The 17,427-nt window shown below is 41.4% G+C and overlaps 1 protein-coding gene across 7 annotated transcripts in view; it reads right to left on the bottom strand.

Moving 5' to 3' along the window:
• LOC144025068 (RNA binding protein fox-1 homolog 3-like) overlaps positions 1 to 17,427 on the bottom strand; it is a 461,720-nt gene that overhangs the window by 305,948 nt on the left and 138,345 nt on the right. For 5 of the 7 annotated variants that reach the window (XM_077531084.1, XM_077531082.1, XM_077531083.1 and 2 more), the window contains exon 1: positions 7,343 to 7,546. The exons of the other annotated variants lie outside the window; for them this stretch is intronic. In XM_077531084.1, coding sequence (XP_077387210.1) covers positions 7,343 to 7,507 — 165 coding nt within the window. In that variant the 5' untranslated portion in view covers positions 7,508 to 7,546. Of the gene's footprint in view, positions 1 to 7,342; positions 7,547 to 17,427 lie in introns of those variants that run through there. 7 annotated transcript variants of the gene reach the window in all.

The following is a 17,427-nucleotide window of genomic DNA, read 5'->3' as shown; positions in this document are numbered from 1 at the left end:
CTAACCCTTGTTTAAAACCCTACTCCCCCTGTTGTGCTCTCGACCACTGCGCAGGCTTCCCGTGCTGATGCGACCACTGTTGGTGTGTGTCAGCACTGAGTCAGAAGAAGTCCGAGCGGCCGTTACCGCCACCGCCACCAGCGGGCTGGGCGCTCCCCCGCCTGTCAATCAAGGCCAGCGACCTTTGCTCCGCTGTTGAAAGCGGCGCTCCCCAACAGGTGACCTCCAGTTTAAATATAGCACTCTCTGACAGCAGGGCGCGGAACACCTGACGTACCCCGCGGGGTTGCGCAGCCTGAGTTGCCAGTCAAAACATGTGTGCCCCCAACCGATCATGAGTCAGCATAGGCACGCTTTTTATGATTATTGGACTTACTAGTTTAGTGCTTTCTGCTGAGTCATCAAAGTTTGTCGCCAAGCTCCCCTTTATCTAGTTAGTTGTATGCAGGCAGGCTCCTAGTGGCATGTGAAAGAATCACAGAATTAGATGTTGAAATGTTATTGTGGCTTCAACTTTTTTTCAATACATTACAATGTATTTTTTGACAACAGTTCAGTTGTATTTAACTGTGAAGAACAAATTAACTGCATTTGGTTTTTAGAGCTGTTTTTAACATTTAAATCAAGTCAAGTCTTTTAGTACAATGTATTATCTTCTTTGTAGTAGTTGGAATGTGCAATTAGCATTGTACAGTACACATTACAGTGGCTTACGAATATATTAAAATCACTTTTCTTCATTTATAGTGCTTCATTTTTTCCCCATTTTGGTTTTTAACACTTTTACTGCCACGTTATCAAAAAAAAAAACTCTAACGTGACAAAGGCTTTGATCATTCATGTCATCCTTGAAAACGATTTCATCAGATTTCGTCATGTTTCATTGTAATTCCATACACCGGCAGCCCATTGAAAAGAGATACAATGCTGCCATCTGCTGGCCATAGTTAGTGAGTAATTTTGATTCCACAACCCATTGACCAGGCAGTGCTGCACTTAGACATTGCACTGTCCATTGATTTAAAAAAAAAAAAAAAAAAAAAAAAAAACAGTTGACGTAATTTAACGTTTATGGCGACATATATTGTGATTTTACTAATCGTTATTAAACGTTTTTGGCAGTCAAAGAGTTATTTTTGAACTAAGTACCCCCCAAAAATAAAAATCAAGTCTGAAAAAAAAAGAAGAGGTAATCCATTTTGGAATAAGACTGATAGCCATCAAAATGAGGAGAAAGTCGAGCGCTGCGAATATATTTCTCATTAGTACGTGCACGAGCGTGCTGCTGCTGCCAGCACGTCTGCAGGCCGACCTTTGAATGGGGGCTTTTAACTGGCAGGCAGATGCTGTGCGCCACACAGGCACGCCACACGCGCACACAACGCCACCCCCTCATTGTGTTCGATGGCAGCATGCGAAATTGCTTCTCTTTCAAATTTCCCGGCGGTGCGGCGGGTCGCGGCCAAACGTAGCGAACGTTACGGCTCGTAATCGGATCGCTTTATTGTTGCGCTTTCATCGCGCCGCTTTGACTCCTACAACTTCTCTTCTTCCGCCCGCGTTCCTCATCCCTCACTTTCTCTCTTCTTCTTTGACATCGACTAACCTTCTAAAAAATGCATCACCTCCTTGTGTGCATTAGCCAGGGTGAAATTTAATTTGTAGCTTGTTTCAAACCGTAACCCCGCCATTTGGAAACTTTAACCATGTCTGTATCTCTGCTTTGAAACCCCAACCCTATCATGAAGGCCTCATCTGAATACCTAACCCTTGTTTGAAACCCTAACCTAGGCTTGAAACCTACTTCAAAATCCAAAATTGGGTTTGGAAACCAAACACGAAATCCAACCCTGTCTTGAAACCTACATTTAGCCTGCTAACTTGCTCTAATTTGGGACTCTAACCCTTGCACAAAACCCGACTATGAAATAATAAGCATGGCTTGAAACCCTGATTCAGGCTTGAAGCCAAACTTTGAAACTATAAACCCGGCTTGGAAACCTGATATGAAACCCTAATGTAGGCTTCAAACCCAACTTAAAATCCAGGCTTAAAATCCTAATTCATCGTTTTTTTGGTGTGTAGGATTAGATTCTTAATTTGAAATTCTAGCCCTACATCATAATTCAGACATGGAACATTACTTTGAAAATCTAACTCCTGCTCAAAGAAAATAAATAACTAAATAAATAAATAAATGCTAGCCTATACATCAAAACCAATTTCGAAACTCTAATCCTTGTTTAAAACCTGTTATTAGGGTCTCAAACCAGGTTTACAGTTTTGAAGGTTTTCAGGTCCAGATTACAGACATAAAGTAGGGTTTCAATACAGGGCTTTGGTATCAAATTAGGGATTCAAATTATAGTCCTGAACTAAATTTTTAAGTCTAGCTTAGGGTTAAACTTGAGTTTCAAAGTAAAGTTTCAAGCTTGGGTTATGGTTTCAAACCTATGTTAGGGATTCAAGTTAAGGTTTCAACCAAGGTTTGAAATTCCAGGGAAATTTCAAGTCTGGTTTGAAATTAGGATTTCAAAGAAAGGTTTCAAACAAGGATTACTGCTTCAAGACACGTTGCTTGAGTAGGGTTTCAAGTTAGGGTTTTAAAGTAGGGATTACACCAGGGTTGGATTTTCAAACCAAGGTTGACAGTTTTAAGTTGGATTTCAAGCATAAGTCAAGGTACCTGCTGTGCTTAATTGATACACTTTGTTTTCTTTTACACATTTACTTTATTTGATGAATGTACTTTAATTACTGTGTACTGAAGGCGCCTAAGCAGTCCAGGCAACAACGAGGAAACGTGTTCTAAAAATAGCTAAATGCCTTGTTTTTTTTTCTCTTTGCGCTCGCTCGCCCCAGAAAGATGCTCCTACTTCTTCTTCTTCTTTCTTCTTCTTCTTGAAGCGTGTTAAAGGCACCCAACACACACTGTTCAGAACAGCCAATTAGCGCACAGCCTCTCTCGCACCAAACACGTTTTATTTCTCCTCCAGCCTAGAACCGCTCACGTTGGTGGCTAATCGCTAATTGTCGGCTAATTGGCGCCAGGACACTTCAGAGGGAAAGTGAGCCGCTGACAACTACAGTGGGCTAACTCCATTTCACTCATTTGAAGTATAGAAATGCATTGACTGAATATGTTTTTCAAAAGTTGAGGTTCTATTTTTACATCTATGGTGCCGTACATTACGACTCTGAGCACTTTTCTTTATTCATCAATACAACACTGGGCTAACGTCCAAGAAAGTAAAATTCAGACATTGATAGATTATTTATTTATCAACTTTAATGAAAATATTGATAGAGTTAATAAAAATTTGTACTTAGATCACTTTCACAAAAAAATAAAATAAATCTAATCCTAGTTTTTGTTTTTGTTTTTTGTTTTGTTTTTTCTGTCAGGCTACTGAGATGATAGTGACCAGGATCAAACATGAAACCAAAGATGATGACAGAACCTCACTTGTGGATAAAAGTATATGATAAAAAATATAATCCAATCCGAACACTTTCTGTAAAAAATATCAAGAAGTAATCATTGGATCAAATTAGTACAGTATGCTATAAATGCACCAGATTTCCTCGCAGGCATGAAAATCACTCTGTTGCAAAATAAAAAAAAAACTGAGTCAGCCCAATTTGGTTCAAGTGGTGCTGTTAGACATCGATGTCGTTAGGGTCTAGTTGCAGACAGTGTTGCCAACTCCCCAGATAGGAAAGTATAGCGAGTGGCTATTCTAAAAGTTGCTAGAGGTCTCTAAATAATGACATTGCCTAATTTGTATAATTGGTTTGATTTGATTGAACATATAAACAAGCAAACAGCACAAAAAAAAAAACAGAAATTAAAAGAAAAAAAAATCCCAATAAAATCATCAATCAATCATAGTTTACATGTTAAAAAGGGAGTAGGAAGAAGTTCAAAACTTATCTAGTCCTACCCCTTTTACTTTATATATTTAAACTTATTTCATTATTAATACAATAATATTTACTATTTATTAAAATAAAATGTATGAACCTGGTTATATATACAAGTGCACTTAGACATGTTTATATTTGCCAAAAACATATATACATGAATTTCCTAGACATATACCATAATACCTATCCAAATCATATACACATACTCACATATACAATTTTCATACTCTGGTCTGACATAAGTAATTTATTTAAGTTTTAAGTCATTTTAAGTAATTTATTTATTGGAAATATGTATCTAACAGTAATTGACAAGAGAGAGGAATAATGTGGCAAAAAAAAGTGAGTAAAAAAACATCCTAAAGATAACCAGAAAAAAAAAAAAGTGGTAAAATTTGTTGCCTGTCGCTTTTATCAAAAAAATAATAATTAAAAAAAAAAAAAAAAAACTTGCCAAGTGGCTTTGGAAAGTCACCAGATTTAGCACGAAAATCGCCAAGTTGGCATCACTGACCCCAGAAAGTGCATCTGAAATACTGAAAGAAAAAAAAAAATGCATCTTTTGATGATGCCTATCAGATGTCTAGCAGGTAAAGGATGTCAAGCCTCGCCTTTTAACACACTTTTTTTTTTTTCCAAGAAGTCATGCAATCCAGCTATAGTGAAACTAAATTAAATTAAAAAAAACATGTGCCAAAGATGTATGCAGGAAGTGAAACCAAGGTGAGTTGACTTCACTTGTCTTGCTTCTTGTCATTTTTAACTTTCAAACAAATGCGAAAGAAGTTCAACATTTTCAACATTTCAACTTCAGAATTGTGTGAAATAAAGCAAACACACATGCCTCCAAGATTCGTGATAGGGATGTTGTGAGTGCAGCAAATGGAGACAATAACTTTGAGGGTCAACTCTGTGTGCAAAAAAAAAAAAAAAATAAAAAAAAAAAATAAAAAAAAAAACTACAATAGAGCAAAACCACATGCCTTGATGATGTGGGACATACATACAGTATGCATACTGTAGTGCATAGAGGAAGTAGTCGAGAAGGTGAGGTTAGTTCATTCTTGCTATTTAACATTCCTACTGTTATAGAGAAGTCCCAATAAAACTAAAATTAATTAAACCCACCTAATTAGACAAAGATGTGGCATGTACAGGAAGTCGAAGTAAGTCAAGTCAACTTCACTCAATGCATATTGTAACATTCTTTGCTTTCAGACAACCGTAAAAAGTGTAATAAAACGGAAATAAAGGAAAAATTGCACCTTTTGATAATTCAAGACGGATATGTAGTCTGCATAGGAAGTACAGACTATACACACCAAACCACTTGCTAATTACTAAACTCACACAGCTCTGTTTGCTCTCTGCCAATAGCACGAGTGCATGTGTGTGTGTGAGTGCGTGCGTGTGCGTGCGCACGTGCAAATGTTTTGTCACACATCCTGACGGGAGAGGATTCATGTTTTGGCAACTCGGGGCGCAGAGAGCAAGAGAGGTTGTGGTCGGGTGACATATCAGCATCTTGCTGTGCCCACACACACACACACGCACATGCACACACACAACGTGGGCAGGATAATCGCCTTTTGACAGGGTTGCTGTGTGGCTCTGCGATGACTGCTGTGTGACCACACATACGCACAAGCTTCTGCCAACCACACATATGTTTGAACAAATCCGCTGCTTTAAAAGGGGCAATTCTGTCCCATGCAAACGACGCACTGCTCACCCTATATGTCGAGCTAGATGATTGGCTGGGACATTCTCTCACTTGAGGGGTCCGACATACCATGATGAGGGGGGGCTGTCTGTTTTTAAAATGGGAATTTTAATGAAAAATATTAAATGAAATATATAATAGCAATTTTAATGAAAAACGTTAAATAAATAAATCCACATCAGTAATAAATAAATAAATACAACACAACATTTTTGGGGGAAAAAAATACTATTTTTGTATGTAAAAATATTTGAGGAACATCAAGACAATATGGAAATCTGTGATTGGATATGTTCAAATGATTCATTCCAATGGCGAAAGATGATTTGAGGTATAAGTACTTTGAGATAAGAGCGTGATCACGCAACAAATTAAACTTATATCTCAAGGCACCCCTGTACTGCGGATGGTCCAAAACAGAGAATGGCAGTTGTTGGTCCAAATAGCTGTGTGGTGAAAATAAGGGTGGAATTATGTAAATTGCAAACTGTGATGTCACAGCAGAGCCAGATTAGAAATATCTCATTCACACACACATTGTTATACTATCCATATTGCCACACCCAAAACTGACATGTCACGTTTCTACCAAATGTGAGATTCCTCTTCCAAATGGACAAGAAGTGATGACACGAAAACAATAAGGCAAGCGTCCACATTTTCATTCATATTTTCCCACCCAACAAGGGAAAATTTGTGCATTAAAAGTCACTTTTCCACCACAAATCGTAAAAACAAGCATGGGATTCATCTTCCTCCTGGGCAGGAAGTGATGTCATGATGAGGAAAAGCCAAGTGCAAAAAGTGGAGGATGGTGGATGAGAACGATATGATGACAATTAGCTCTACTGTGACATCACAGCAGGATCAAAACCTTTACACCGAAAATAGGCAAATATGTCATTTTAAATCATTTTAAAGGTCACTTTTACAACAAATGTCTTCTACCAAAAATTCCCGTTTCCCGATTCATCATCCTCACGGACAGGAAATTATGTCATGACAAGAAAAAGCCAAGCGAGTGATCCTGGAAAAAGTGGAGGATGGTGGATTATGTAAATTAGCCGACTGTGACATCACAGAGCTCGATTCATGATACAATTTCTCTCTCTTGTGGACAGGAAGTGATGTCATGACAGAGAAAAAACAAATGGAAGCATGGAGAAAAAGTATGTGAGGGTAGAACAGATTTCATCTTAATCACAAATTCCTGTTTTGAGATTCAGCACCTTTGGACAGGAAGTGAGTGGTGTGAGGGCCAGATTATGCAAATTAGCCCCACTGTGACATCACAACCAACATCGACAAATGGTGCATTAAAAAGTCCCTTTTCCACTAAATGTCCCTTTCGGCGGCAAACAACCCCACGGGATTCCTCTGCCATGTGGACAGGAAGTGATGTCACCATGGGGAAATAGCCAAGGGAGTGGGTAAAAGTGGTGGATGAATGAACGGGAAGTTGGCGCGCACACACACACGCAGCACTTGTCAACGCAACGGCACTCGGCATGGTCTCGCAACTACTCACGCAACGCCCCCTTCGCCCTCGCAGCTGCCGGAACAACAACAACAACAACAACAACAAAAATTCCCGAGCATCCACCGCTTGTTATCCTTCCCTTTTTGTCTTTGCCGTGCCAACCGGCTGGGACGCGGAGAATGTTGCGGCACGATTAGCATGAGAATACTCACAGTGTTGGAGGGTCGCGGAGCCGACGCGGAGACGAGATGCCGCACACCGATGGAAAGACGGGAGAGGAAAAACGGAAAGTCGACTGAGCGAGAGAAAGCGAGAGAGAGAGAGAGAGAGAGGAGGAGACGAGGAGGAGGAAGATGAGGAAGAGGAGGAGGGAGCATCCAAAGCGGCACAAATAAAGAAATGAAGGAATCCTCCAGGAATGTGCGTGCGCGTAAGAATGTGTGAACGTGTGTCTGAAGGGAGGGTGTTCGGAGAACCATGCGCGCGCACACACACGCAGGGTTGCACTTACAATCACTGCTGACAGCTCGGATGCGCAGTCCACCTGCCTCATCATCAGCAAAGCACGCACGCATGCACGCACGCCTCTTGATTGCTCAAATTCATCACGTGTATCACATGCACACGTCGTGTCGGTATCAATACGTCGATAGGCTACAGTTATCAATAGCTCACGACTTAGGCGCCCACACACACATAGTGGAGTGTAATGTTGTGTGTTTCACACTGCTGACAGATTCCGACGCTGCAGGGTAGCGATCGCGCTACGAGTAACATGGAGGAGGGTGTGTTCACACATCCGCGTGTGTGTGTGTGTGTGTTCACTGACGGATCTCCCGTCCGCCCACACCACCGCATCCCCTCCCATCTCCTCCTAGCCCCCCCCATGGTGCGCCCCCCTCCCTCCCTGCTTTCACTCCAGTGTAGCGAGAAGAAGCGAGCGAGAAGGTCTGAATTGAATGAAATAAGAAATCCCAGAAGCATTCAAGCAATTACACAAGCTGCTCAAACTCTAGCTTCTTTTTTTTTTTTCTTTCCACCCGTCTTCCACTCGTCTCGGCTCCCCCTCAGGCAACAGCTACCGCAACAACCCCCAGCCCCACTCGAAGACCTCCCCCCCTCCCCCCCACCCAGCCTCAGCATACGTTCAATCCATGCAGTGTCCGTTCACTATGCCTTCCATGGGACATCTGAAAATGAACACATTGACCGCGAGGACGACAGGGTGCCCCACCCATGGAAATTAGAGCCGCTACCCCTGTGGAAATGTTTAAATCTCAAATGATCTTTTTCACTCACACGCTGAGTTAAACCACAAGTACTCTTCGCATGCAAATTGTCTCCTGGCCTTCCTTATTCCCTCACATCTGGATTTTGGCCCTATTTCACTGCCACGTGCCCCCCGCCTTGCCCATCCTCAGGGCGAGGTACTGATGACCGAATCTGAACATCTTACCAGCTAGAAATGCACGAAGCGCCTCTCGCTGTTCAACAATCAACTAGGAAGTGATGAGGGATTCTGCAAGAACAGAATTAATTGCAGCGTCCATTCGTCCATGTTAGGATTGTTTGTGTGCCCCGGTGTCGGCTTCCTGGTTTCGTCACAGCTGCATGTCCCGCCCCAAACACAATGTCGCTCTGTGATTGGTCCAAACCAGATCAGTAGAAATCAACGGGCTCGGTCCAAGATGTATTCTTGTGAGTTTGCTAACTCACAAATACTGTGAGAATTAATCTTGCAGAGCTCGGTTAATCACACCCTGGACTACAGAATAATTTTGTAAAATAATTTTCAAAAACATAACAACCTGGCATTTGTTGTCCGTGGTTGGAAGGGGTATAATTGAGGCAAAAATATCCCAGTTATCTTAAAGTCAAAGTAACCCCCAAAATTTTCTTTCCAATAATATGTTCTATGAACCTCCACTAGTCTAAACACTGCATTCTGAATAATACTATGTTTGCGGCATATTAATCAAGCAGCAAAATCCATCTGTTTTTCCCATCTCAGGGGCGCCCATTTTGTCACTTGCTGTCGAAAATGACGTCATAGTTGTTCAGTGGTGAGGTCACGACCAATCACAGCCCATCTGTTGTCTGAGTTTGGTCATGCTGAGCCGTGATTGGTCTCTATCCGAGCCCTGAGGAACTGTGATGTCATTTTCAATTAGCGGCAAAATGGCCGTCCCTGTGATAGATAAAAACATATTCCACCAACATAATATTAATCAGAGTACCATATTTAGCATAGAACATATTGTAAAGAAATCATTTTGGTTGACTTCACCTTCAATGTATGTACCAGGTCTGAATGGTAGACGTTCACCCAGTTTACGCCCATCTTAGCAAAACAGTTAGACTTTCTAGCCGGAAAAAAAGTTTCTCTCGTCCCTGCGTTACATCTGTCTGATGTAACCCTACAAACCCAGGTGTAAATGGAGGACAACGCAGAGGTTCCTCCTTCAACTTTTCAACGACAAACCACCAAAGTGCCTTTCAGACTTTACAGAAAAGTGTAAAGATCTTTGTGTGTTTCATCTTCATCTCCTTTCATTTGATACGTGCCATTGTGGTACTTTCCACCTCCGAAGCACTGTGACAGATTTATCAGCTGTTATGATGCCAAGATGGAGGCCAAACATAAACACTTCTAATCAGGTCAGCCCCTAACCAACCACTGCGGCCCTGTATCACCACTCAGTTACCATATTCTCCACTACCTTGTGTCAAGTTCAATACCTGATTCTCACTTCTGTAGCCATTTTATGTTGAAAGTAATGGTCACTATCTCACATGTAAACATGCACACAGACACAGTAAAAGGCGTATGTTAAACTAGCCAAACGCTTGCTACAAAAGTTGTCTCTTCAGCCCCTTTCACACTGCTTTTGACCTTGTTGGTGTTTGAAATACTGAATGAGAATTTTCCAGTGTCTGAGGTTGTATCGTAAACAAAAACTAATGACACTCTACAGGACGTACGTGGAACAGCAATGACTCATGAGCATTTTGCTCATTAGCTTTGAGTATTTAAACATAGAACCTGCATCAAAATTAGCAGTACGATCATACATTGTTGCTCGGAATAGTTTGCTCTCATCCCCGCATAACTTTTGACTGTATTCATGCGTCAAACTCAGGTGTGAATCAAGGACAACGTTGAAGTTCCTTGCTCGACTTTTCAATGTCAAACCATCGAAGTGACTTTCAAGACTCAAAAACCAACAAAAAAAACTTTCCCCGTGCTTCATCTTCGTCTCCTCATCTGTGGTGTTTGACAGAACTTTTGAGCTCAGCGGCGGATTATCGGCCGTCATGACGGCGAGATGGAAGCCAAACACCACCTCTAATCAGGTAGGCCACCCTCCACCCCCCTCCAACCACCGCCGCCCTTTATCTCCCCTCAATTAACATCTACTTCGGCACCCTCTATTATCTTAACCGCACAGAGCACAGGGTCCCCGAAGGGGCGGCGGATCTGCGGACCGCCTGCGCGTAGCCCCCTTCAATCTGCCACCCTAATTAAAGCCCACGCCTGACGTGACAAACATTGCGGCGAGGGAAGGCGTCCGCCAACGTGCGGGGCGGCCGCCCTGAAGGATCGTCTTTGTGCGGGATTATCTGGCGGAAAACAGCCGCCACGGCGTCACCTGGATGTCGTCTAAATCTTCCTCGCTTGCCAGTTTATCTGCCGACGCGTCCGCTATGACGGCGTCCTCGCGGAGGAGGGGCGGGGAAACAACCTCGGCGCAGCGATAAAATATCTGCGCTTCGATGCTTATTTATAGATCATTCCTGCGTTTAATGCCTCCTGTGCCGGGTTTCATCTGTTTGCTTGCCCCCGCCGGCTTCGTGCTCGCCCCGAGAAGCCATCAAAGCGCCCATTAAGTCATCTGCACGCCCTCTTTGTCCTTGCTTCCTGTTTGACAACACCAGCATCCAGTCACATTGCTACAAAGCCGCTGGACATGTACTCGTAGCAGGTAATCATTTCCATGTCGCAAAGCTTTCAAATTACATGTTCAAGTAATTATCTCTATGGCACAAAGCTTTATAAGAAAGCCCTGTTTAAGGCCATGTCAAAATCAGGGCAAAGAGGTCCCAGGAGAGAAATTTGCTCTTCCTGAAACTTTCTGAAACTTTGAAGCTTTTATGGGTAAAATTGCACTGTTTTCAACACAAAGTGATAGTGTGAGACAGGTGAAGTTAGCATTAGGGGTGTGCTCAAAAAATCGATACGGCAATATATCGTTGCGAGCATCATTACAATACATATATCGATACGCAGGCGTCAGAATCGATATTGCTCGTTAACTGTAAATTTCCCAGAGGGATCTATCCCAAAGGGATCAATAAAGTCAAGTCTAAGTCTAAATAGGCAATTAACGTTTGACTTTGCAGCTTGCATTGTACCTAAACAATAAAAACCAGCAGCGTCTTTGAAGTTAATTGCCTTCAATTAATGCTAAAAATAGCTCACCAGTGATTGGACACTGTGTCTTGCTAAGAAAAATTCAAGCAGAGGAAGAATATCAACATTTGTTTACATATAAACTTAACAAAGCACGTTTGTTAATGTACCAATTTTCCTATATTTTGTTTAAAAACGAAATAGAATGTGTTACATATAAAAATGTTGTTCTTATTTCCCCAAATATTTCAAATAAGCACATTTTAGAGCTGTAATTTTAATGCTTTGATATTTTTGCTCATATTGGCTCATTCCTATTAATAAATTTTACTTGCTCTTCAGTGCGTACACATTTAGACCAGGCATGCCGCTTGGTGGTAAACCAGAAGAGCTACTAACAAAAACATTTTTGTCATCCAGCAAAATAAACATATCCTTTAGGTTTACATATGACTGTTATTATAAAATGCAAGTCAAATAATGTAAAATATCGGACACATATCGCCTTAAAGATCATGTATTGGGATACATATGTATCGCGATACGTATCGTATCGTGACCCCTGTATCGTGATACGTATCGTATCTTGAGGTTGGCGGCAATACCCAGCCCTAGTTAGCATATCTTCTTTGTTCTCCTCTACCTTTGCTACAATAGGTGCGATTCCATTCTCAGTTTTGCGCAAAAGCAAGCCGGTAATGGAAACACGGGATTTTCGAAAAAACTCAAATATCGCAAACAAAGTTGTTACGTTCTCATGAGGTGGTTTTTGAGACGTGTCAAAAAAGAAGTATTTCGCAAAAGTGTAATGCAAACACTTTGTGCATTCCCTGTAGTCATGTGCCCCCTTCCGCACAGTCACGGAGTAAAGGAAGTAGCAAGTACAGGGCCACTCGCTTTCGTGTCGGAACTGACTCCAGTCCTGAGGAGATAAGTATTTTTAAGCACAAAGCGATTTAGCTATAGAGCCAATGCCGCCGTTCCGTGCACGCTCCATATCGTTGCATGAGAAATGGCTGTTCCCCTGGGCAATGAGCAATCGAGCAACATACGGCGCATATCGTCGCTGAGACCCGTTCTATACATCCGCACCATAACGCAAGTTATAAGCATGCACACAAACAGCACCAACACCAAACGCCTGATCCCGCCCGATGAAGGGAGAGAGATGTTTTTAAAGTAATCTGAACAATGCCGGGCATTGTAAACAACATCAGCACCTCTTACAGAACTACAGATCTTGCGAGGTGGGACATTAAGAGAATTGCGCCTCTGAAGCAAAACACTCTTCAATGGAAACACCTACCAGTCGAAATTGTACTTTATCAAAATAGTAGAATACTTTTAATGCTTGGGAGCATTTGTGTTTATGACCATGCATCTGCCATATATTAAAGTTATGCGCTGCAAAAGCTCAACTCTAACTAAGATAAAATATTTCAAATTGAGGAAAATATGCTTGTTCTTTGTCTGCCACAAAAAATCTCGACAAGGAGAATTTTAAGACATATTTGTACTTAAAACTCTTAATATAGTATAATATAGTATAGTATAGTATAGTATAGTATAGTATAGTATAGTATAGTGAAGTATAAACTAGGGGTGTGAATTGTCTAGTACCTGGCGATTCGATCCGTATCACGATTCATAGGTCGCGATTTGATTCGATACTGATTAATCCCGATATGAATTTACCATTCAGTAAACTTGTACATGTACAATGTAAGATTTGTATGAAAATTTATTATTTATTAATCTGAAACTTCAGTCTTATAACTGTAAGCCACTGTATTTAACAAACAGGTTGTAACCTTTTTCATGTTAGGACAGCATTGAAATAAAATATTAAGGGTTAATGTTCCATTAATATAACATTCTTCCATGCTTAAGGTGTGAAAGTTAGACATTTTGTTGAATATTTTTCCATCAAAAATGGATGTTAAAAAATCGATTCGGCTGCCTATTGAATCGATTCAAGAATTGTGTGCTGTAGTATCGCGATATATTGCCGAATCGATTTTTTTAACACCCCTAGTATAAACGTAACATAATTGCTTCATCTATTGATTTTGCAGGTTTTTAGTATACTTTTTTGAGAAATGTTTCCAAATGCTTTAATTGTCAGATCATTTTACTTCATGAGGTAATATATTACTAATTTCAGCACATTTGCTTCTTGCTTCTTCTTTTTTTAAGTCCAATTCATACTGTGAAGATGGTTCGCACTAAGCCATAGACGTTTGTATTGATTATATGTTTTGACTAATTGATTGCAATGTAAAAGCGAGCACTTGGTATGGTGAAGCAGTCATGTTCTATCGGCGCCCCCTCCTTTTTCCCTCCTAGCAGCAAACAGGAGATCCGTCAAGGGAGGAGCGCAATTAAGTGCCTAATTTGATTAGGAGATAACGTGAGTGGCACTTAATGGGAAGGACAAGGACTTCACAACGCTGGCAGATTAGTGTGCTGGACGCCTGATTATTAATTAAGACATTCTCCGCCGCGCTCTCAGGAAGTCACAAGCGCTTTAGCCGTTAAAAATGATAATAATATTCATCTCCATCAAATATCAGGAGTGAAAAATGTGAATATGGAAAGAGTTCTGAAAATTGGGTCAGAAGGACCCATTGAACTGTTCTAGAAAAATCAGCCCCCAAAGCCAGTTTCACTATTTGGTAGACGTCAATCACAAGTAAACCCAGCCAATGCGTGAAAAGACTCAGAAAGCTTGATGGTTTGAAGCGCCATGGCTCAGTGGTAGAGTGGTCATCTCCAACCCGGAGGTTGTGGGTTCAATCCCCACCCTTGTGACCATGTTGCAGTGTCTTTGGCCCCGTTGCTCCTGATGCTGCACCATCATTAATGCAATGTCAGTTTGAAGCACTTTCAGGGCCAAAGAACGCACACAAGGGTAAGAGGATTTATATTTACATTGATGTATGTATTTGTGTATGTATTTCTTATTTGGAGAACTATTAGAATTGAGTTGTAATGGCGGAAGGATACTTGTGGTGATGAGGTGAATGATGAGTCCTCTCATCTGGGAGGTTTACTTCCCAAATTTTACCCCACGGGCATGGAGGTGTGAGAGACGGTTCCTCCCACCAAGCATATTTTATCTCCATTTGTTTGTGTTTATTGGTCAACGGAGAACCATTCAAATTTTGCTTGCCATCTTTGAATTCTGGCTGGCATCGTCATCCCACTCCACTCCCCCCGGCTCGGAGTGCGAAGGGTACATAATCTCCCAGCGGCATTTCGGGTGCTGCATCCGCAGCTCTTGCGCGCGCATACCAATGGCAACCTCACCTCTAGTGAAGGAGTTGTGATCTTTAAAAGAGAAAAAAGCAGCCGGCGGCTAATCCGCCAAGAGGTTGGCAGGGAAAAGCCCCTCCGAAGAGAGACGGGACGTCACATGACAACAGCCTCAGTGCACGCTTGCCAAATTTTGCGGGGAGGTGGTGCTTGGATGGCTGCGGCTTAATCGCATGCACATGCTTGGACTCAATTCGCCATCAGGTGCTTGCCTGAAAGCCGCCTTGATGTCTCTTTGCCATGCTGACATTCCCCTCAGACGCCACTTTGCACCTTTGAAACGCACACCAGATGATGCAGCTTAGACGCGCCCTGGCCGGGAGAGATTAGGTCGACTATATTCTCTGCGAAGAGCCTCCGCAGAGTCAACACGCTGCAGACCAAAACCAAGTTTGACTCTTAATGCATACTACATGCTGGAACGGTCAGCAGTCGATCAAGGGCAGTGATTCTCAACCACATGCAAACTCCACAGATATTCGAACCTTGACCCTCTCAGTTATGAGGCAGACCCGTTAATCATCATTCCACCCTTATGCCACCATATTCAACAGGTTTTGACAGTAACATGCATTTTTTTCCCCAAGGAAAAACAGTTTAATTATATCCATTGAGCGATGATCGGTGATTAAATTGATTGATTAAAATGCTGAGTAAAGGAGTTCATAGTCAGTCGGATTATTCATTATTCAATTTATGATACTTTTAGATTGTTAAAAGAAGCCACTATGGACAACTTTGAGTTTTTAATGGAAGTCAATTTACAGTATATGTAAACATGCAAACGCCACAGAGATTCAAATTCAGGACCTCTCAACTATAAGCCAATTTTCACCCTTCTGCCACCATTAATCAACATATACAAAAAAAAAAACATGTTTGGAAACAGTGCATTTTTTTTGTTTAAAGGCAATGAGCGGTTTATTGATTAAGATAGTTGGAAATGGATTTCAGAATTTGATTTTTTTTTTTTTTAAGTGTTTTTTCCCCCCCATTTCTGACACCCTTGGATAATTAATCAAGCCCAGAGTCTTAAAGCAATACAAGACTTATGAAAAACTAACCAGCTATTCTGTGGAATGATTAATTTCAACTCTTCCCTGAAAAAATAGCCAATTTATGTTGAGCAATTATGACTTCATAACACTTATTATGAATATTTTTGCATTAAGTACTGTACAGTCTTCCCTCGTTATAATGCGGTTCACTTTTCGCGGTCTCGCTGTATCGCGGATTTTTTTTTAAGTGAAATTTTGCATATTTTTTTTTACAGTAATATACCCATTTTATAAAATTTATGAAGGTTTGAACATTGTCAATGTTTGAACAAGAGAGAAATGTGAGAACATGTAAATGCCTCAATGAGAAAAGTGTATAAATTGTGCGGTCGGGGATTTTAGAGCCTTAAAACATTTATAAGAATTGTAAAACATAAAGCTAACTACTTTGCGGATTTCATTTATTGCGGGTATTTTTTGGAACCTAACCCCAGCGGAAAACGAGGGAACACTGTATCTGGCATTTTGGACAGTCACGTGATCAGTGTGACGTATCGCGTGCGTAAAATACACATTGAATGACATGGAATGAATGACAGCATAGACACTCACCAGGAATGATGTCATCCCACGGCGGACATCAAAGGTGGAATTACACCTTAAACAAAGACGCACTTCTTCAAAAGCAGTACGGCCACGGAGGACACCCGATAAAACTGGCAGATCCCGCTGCCAGCGAGTTGAAGTGGACGGTAAACATCCGGGTGACTTTTTCTCTGCTAGGGTAAGCTACATGTCATGTGCTAACCACACATTAGGAGCGTCCACCACCACCGCCGGACGTTTTGAGGACTTTACTCTGAACAGAATTGGTGCAGTATTTGGGATCGAAGACGTCTTTTTCTTGCACATTATGTCAGCAAATTCCCATTGAAATGAGGGAAGATGGCTTCCGGTTACGCACGGGATACGTCATCACGATCACGTGACCCGGAACATGGCGTCTCTCAAGGTGGTTTGAAATTTGATACTTTAATCAGCTTAAAATAAAATTTGGGGAATAAGATGCCAGAGATATTTGCACTTTTATTCTTTGTACACAATGCCTAACCCAATACTGGAAAATTATTCATGTGTGTAGTGTTGCTTTAACGTAATATGCAAATGCAAAACTGGAACCTCAAGTGTGCAGCTGACGTTTTAATCACTACAGCACTGTTATGCCATCACTGATCAACAAATAAAAAAATGTTATTTACAATGGTCAACAGTGTATTTCAATAATATTTAATGGGATTCTTCTATTTCTGACTCTTTTAGATATTTAAGCAGGGCCAAATTGACGCAAGAACATGATATTACTTTGAACAAGAGAGTTAACTAAGCCATTAAGGTTGCGGAAGTGTCTTCAGGAAGAGTGTCACTGTCCCCCTTAAAAGGGTGTCATTGGTACGTGCCATTGGAGCGGCACATTAGTGATTCCGCGCAGCTCACACCACGAGGAACCAACTGAAGGCGAGCTTCCGATGGGGGCCGCGTTCTAGCAGCGGGGGGGCTCCCAGATCATTTAGCG

The sequence above is a fragment of the Festucalex cinctus genome, chromosome 1 (genome assembly GCF_051991245.1).
Source record: "Festucalex cinctus isolate MCC-2025b chromosome 1, RoL_Fcin_1.0, whole genome shotgun sequence".
Lineage (NCBI taxonomy): Eukaryota > Metazoa > Chordata > Actinopteri > Syngnathiformes > Syngnathidae > Festucalex > Festucalex cinctus.
This window is presented reverse-complemented; position numbering and strand designations above follow the sequence as displayed.